At 34.1% G+C, this 6,000-nt stretch overlaps 1 protein-coding gene across 3 annotated transcripts in view; it reads right to left on the bottom strand.

Moving 5' to 3' along the window:
* Nucleotides 1-3,002: 3,002 nt before the first annotated feature.
* The window catches only part of LOC150093231 (AP-1 complex subunit sigma-2-like), a 120,864-nt gene continuing 117,866 nt past the window's right edge, over nt 3,003-6,000 (bottom strand). For all 3 annotated transcript variants that reach the window (XM_090413859.1, XM_090413861.1, XM_090413860.1), the window contains exon 5: nt 3,003-3,379. In XM_090413859.1, coding sequence (XP_090269985.1) covers nt 3,335-3,379 — 45 coding nt within the window. In that variant the 3' untranslated portion in view covers nt 3,003-3,334. The remainder of the gene's footprint in view (nt 3,380-6,000) is intronic.

Raw genomic sequence — 6,000 nt, 5'->3', positions numbered from 1 at the left:
AATTACTATTACTTAATTAGCTTAATTAGCTTGGTCCACCTTTGCTACGAGTTGCCCAGTATTGTACTACCTTACCCCAGTCCTGAAGATATTTTCAGGTGCAAACTTTGTTTGCTCACACTTGGATAAAGGATTAAACTAAATTTATTATAGTTAACCAAGTGAAAAATAAACTTTCAACATCTTTCTCTAAATCCAGAGTAATTTAATAAAAAGGTGGCACACCTTTTGGCAACTCCTATAGGTAAAGATGACCTCACCATTGCTTCTGCCTGGTATCTCCACTTCTGGGCCTGGCTCCCACTGAAGAGACCTCAATAAAGGTCGAAACTAGTCTGGTTAGTGGCCCGTCCCTTAATGCATAACATTATACATGCAAGGAGATGTATTATACATGCATAATGATTATACATGCATTATGGAAGATACTGAGATAGGGGTGATGTTATCTTGGTCCACCTTTGCTATGAGTTGCCTGGTGTTGTACTACCTTACCCCAGTCCTGAAGATATTTTCAGGAACAAACTTTGTTTGCCCACACTTGGATAAAGGATTAAGCTAAATTTATTATACTTAATTAGCTCCAACAAACACAACTTACTTCACATTAAAATATTGTAACAGGCAAACAAGCAGGGCCAGCTGGTGGCGTGTGCGATGTGTGCAATATACACAGGCGCCTAAAAGATGTCAAAAATATGAGATAAGAGTTTAAACGAACAACGAATGGATGTACATTCGTTGTTCGTTTAAACTCTTATCTCATTTTATTCACACTTTATTCAAAAAAAACTTTTTTGGAAAGGCGCCGAACATTAATCGCATACACAAGAAAAAGACTAGGCGCCAGTGCAACAAACAAGGTTATATCTTTTGAAATTACATACTTCTTTTGAAGTATGTAATTTCCAATGTGCATTAACAATTTTTGTGGTCAAAATAGTGAATTTTAGATCATTGAAAATAATTTTCTAGTTTTTCTGAGAAAATTTCGAAATCCTCCCCCCCCCCCACACGATGTTCTATTTTTTTATTTTTTAAATTATGGGCACCTTAACTATGGGTGTGTTAAGAATTAAATAATCTGGAAACCTACCCTAGAGACTAAATAATGAACTTTTTTTTTCAAGCTGCTTCAGGGCTCCAATAAGTAGAGTGGTGACCTCACACTGGATGATGAAATTCATCTATTCCTTTAAACATTCACAAAATATCCATGTCTGCACAGTGATATTCAAACTATAGAATGTTAGTTGGAGAGCATTGGACTGAAGATGTGTGAATAAATAACTAAAGGGACTTCAGCTAAAATCCCCTTGCTTGGTTTCAACTATAATTAGCCTGTGCTTTTCTAAAACAACTCATTATTCCATATCTGTGTTATTATTCTTTGTCGTGTAAGCTTATGCTACTGTCTTGTTCCATTTCGCAAGTCATGCCAAAGATACTCATGAAACAATGGGTAAATTGTTTCATGAGCATTTCATAAGTGAAAATTCTACGATCTAAAGAAATAACTTTATGAGTAACCTGTATTTTTGAAAATAACTAAAATTATGTATCCTCTTTTATAGTCCATTGGCAAGACTAATGAAGAGAATATGAATAACAATGAAGTTGGCAATTCTTGTTCGACAGTTCTTTTCAAACAAATTTATATTCTATTGTATGGATATACTCTCCCTGTATATATATATTGCACATTAAACTCATTGCCACTAATAGGCTAAATTTTTATACCACACGATGGGATTTCCCACTGAGAGTGGTAATTTAATCTGTAATTCTTTTTCCATTAGGAAAATAATTAAAAATAATTATAGTGATATTAATCCCACTCCCATAATCCACTAAAATCAACAGTTGCAATGTACCTTTTATGAAAATGTTTGATGTTTTAAAAGACTACAGGCCAATTCCCAAAGATGTGTTATTCATAAGCCAGGTGATAGCTGGCAGATGAACTTGAAAACATAAATGTATATTTATGTTCCTGCTGACTGCTAAAGTGCACTCTCACATTTCCAATTCTTGTTAAGATTTTTTTATAGTAATCCTACTGAAGATGATTGAGCTAAATACTAGATAAACTATCCAGAAAAGTAGTTCTAAAGCCAAAATACATTTTATCTCCTCACTTCAGGAATTATTATTATTATTATTATTACTATTATTATGTGACACCTCTAAGGAGTCCAAAGACTCATCGTGGGAGAGCACACTACTCTACTTTGCTAAATACATCTCATCCTCTCCACTACTACTTAATTCTTCAACTATGACACTACTACCAGCAATTCCATCTATCATCCATCATCACCAACAACAGTATTTTTTTGTCTGTAAATTGAGTGTGTTCTGAAGGCTAATTTAACTGTATGAAAAACTGGAGTTTCTGGGAGAAAAAAACCCTGCTACCACCGTATGAGATCAGCTAACTCACCTTCAAATGAAAAAGCCCATATAAGGATTCCCCTTGTCACAATGGGAATTGAACCCAGGTCTTTTCTGATCAAAGAGCACAATGTTCTGCTATTCTTCCAATTGCGCTATGGCAGATATCTAGTAAGCAGGATAGTTTTGTCATGATAGACGAAATCATCATCATCTATCAACCTATTTTTATATATTTTTCCACTGTTAGTAGTGATTTTCTTATATGCTTACAAGGACCTGGAGGAAGCTGACAGCATTCATTTGTAAAGTTAGACTATGTATCTAAGGAAATGCAAAAATTGTCAGGATAATTTGCAGGTATTTCATCTAATGATTATTCCTTCCAGAATGTAACTATTTTGCCAACTCAATACATACTTGTTTAAAATTATCATGTAAAAAAGTAATTTAATCAGATCAGGTATCCCCCCACACCACAATTCTTCAGATATCAAAATGTTACTCATGGTTTTCAGAGGATAGGAAGAGTAAGGTTAAATATCCAAGTAATGTGTTCTCTAGATGATGAAACACATACCTAAAAAAAAACAAACACACAAAACAAATATTACTGAGTGTTTATTCAACATAATCAAAGAAATACACACACAAAAAAAAGAATTAAATACAAAATTTTAACAATGAAATAAACTACAATCATGCTTAAGTAGAGCTGCTAGACAGAAATTCTGCAGCTATCTGGAATAAATTATCTTTACAAAAATTAAGATTTACAAAAATCTTAAACTCATATCACAATGCAGTGAATCATTAAATAAAAATCATATCCAGAGAACACATTTGGCTTGGAATGTACTGGCATTAAAAGACTATTTAAAATATTTTGAAATATGCTCCACATCATATCATCTGTGTGTCATGGAAGGAGAACTTGTCTTTAGCCAAGTCCGTGGTCCTCAAAAAAACCTTGAGGTGTTTCTTCCTGCAGGCAAAAATAAAAATATTTTATATAATTATTTATATAAATGACCACTCTGACTTGTTTAAGCTGTTAGGGACAAGGGAGGATAAAAACATTTCAGCATTACCAAGAAAATTATGACAAGCATTACTCGTTTACTCTTTAACTAAAAGTGATGTCAAACAGTCTTTCAAACGCAGATATACCGGTAAGCAATATAAAGAGCATGTGCAAGTTAGGAATGCTGTTTGCATAATTATACAGAAGCCAATTTTTGGTTGGATTTAAATTCCCTTGAATTTAATATTGCTTATGGAATCATATGCTATGTTAAAATCGCATATGATTAAAATACCCCAGGCTTTGCTATTCAATATTAAACAATTGTAAAACAAATACCTGAAAACAATGAATGAGTAATTCACCATGTAAGTGAATACATTACATTAACTTCTAATGCTGTTCATCTATTAAATGTCTGTCATCTTAATATTATTATTATGTGACACCTCCAAATAGTCCAGACTCATCGTGGGAGGGCATTCCATACAACCCACTACTTAATCCTCTATCTATATACAACAGCACTAACCACCATTAACTGCTCATGAGTAGTATATTTTGGTCTGTAAATTATGTGAATCCTGTGGCCAATTTGCACATATATTGGATGGAAAGCCTAAGTTTCTGGAAGAAAAGAAAAGTTCTGCTACCTCTGTTTGAGACCAACTAACTTAAAAAAAAAAATGTTCACATAAAGATTCTTCTCGTCATAACAAGAATCAAACTCAGGTCTTTTCCAATTGAAAGGTATAATATCCCATTGTTCTTCCAATTGTACTAAACAGAGGCACTATATATTTAAAAAGAAAACTAATTTTAGCAAAGTAATTCCTGAATGATGAGTAGAAGAGCATATAGATAATAAGTGACAATTTTAAAAGTTTCTATCTGGCAGCTGGATTATACTATTTAGATTATGGCAAAACAGCTCATGCTATGAGGTGAGTGCATTCGGTCTGTAAAATGCACATTATGTCAGATGAAAAACAAGATAACAGGAGGGAAAATTCTGCCAAGCATGCATGCAACAGGCATCTCTACTATATAATTGAGAGGATCAATGCAACCTTGTAAGAAATCTTTATAGATGCTTTTGTCAACTGAAGAAGAGTTAGCAGTTTTGCACAGAGGTTTTTCCTGCTAGAAACGTATTTTTCATCATGCAAAATAGGCTACTCAGATAACACAATTAAGAAAATCAACATACTGGCCTCTGCCCCTTAGTTGGTCATAATTAAAATCAAATCAAACCAAACCAAGCATGTGTGACTGGCCAATTCACCATTAGCAGTGCCTCTTATAAATTTCTCTTATACTATGATGGAAATCAAAACCAGGTTTTTACAACCATGGGGCACAACTCATTTTAATAAGCGAAAAAAATTACTTTTAATGAAATGACATATGAATGTTAACTGAACTCATGTAATAAACTGGAAATATAAATAGATATTCACTTGGATACTTCAAGTTTATTCCCATGAGAAGATATCTTCTTTGGATACTAAATGAACAGATACACTAAAAAGTGAAACTTAGCTGATTATTATTTACTATTATGTCACACTTCCAAGGAGTCATCAAGGGAGGGTATTCTACTTTACAATGCCATCTAATAATACTATTAAAGTAAATTGTGCATGTTCTCTTGGCTGATTTGCTTGTACCAAATTATATTCTGTACTAACTGAAACTTAAATATCACTATGATGAGGATACAGCCCTATTCCTCCCCCCCCCCCCAAAAAAAAAATACATGCTAGCCAATGCCTAGTTTAGAAACCTGGATAAATAATGAAAAGTCAACTGTGCATGAAGCACAAAGAAACAAATACCTATGTTGCATAAATAGTGTTGTTGTTGTTGTTATTATTAACATCTGACCTCCATGGAGTCAAAGGACTCATTGCATGAGATCCATATGCTTGCATGCAAAAATGTTATCAAATCGTGCCTTAACCCATTCACAGTTTTCACACTCATCACACTTTCAGGCAATGTATTCCACTCCCCAATAACTCTCCATGCAAAGAACCTGTTTCTCACACCTCTTCATACAGCTTCTTATAACAATTGATATGCCACAATTATATATTCTCTTTCTTCTTCTATTCACAATGCTCTGCAAGTTGAATTCTCTTAATCTCTGCTCACATCTGACATTCCATAGACCCGACACTAATTTAGTAAACCTTCTCTGGACTCTCCCAATACATCCTCATTCCCTTGAAAACCAGGCAACCAAATCTGCACACAATAGTCCATATGTGGCCTGATCAAAGTTTTATAAGGGAACTGTAACCTCTTTGCTTCTGCATGTCAATATCCTCCTCATTGCCATAATCCGTTGTGATGTTATTACAATTTTAGCAATGTGATCCCTAAACTTCAAGTTTCTGTCCACCATCAGCCCCTTTTCAAAATTTTCCCATTAATTGTATTCTCTGCATACCAACCTTTCCTACCAAATTTCAACACCTTGAAACTTTACAACATTAAATTGATAACTCTCCTCCACCCTTCTCACCTGCCCATTCACATAGTGTATTGAGATCCTCCTGCAAGGCCACAACATCCAC

The sequence above is a fragment of the Typopeltis vanoorti genome, chromosome 24 (assembly GCF_054136105.1).
Source record: "Typopeltis vanoorti isolate ZY-2024b chromosome 24, IOZ_Tvanoo_1.0, whole genome shotgun sequence".
NCBI classification, from domain to species: Eukaryota; Metazoa; Arthropoda; class Arachnida; order Uropygi; family Thelyphonidae; genus Typopeltis; species Typopeltis vanoorti.
This window is presented reverse-complemented; position numbering and strand designations above follow the sequence as displayed.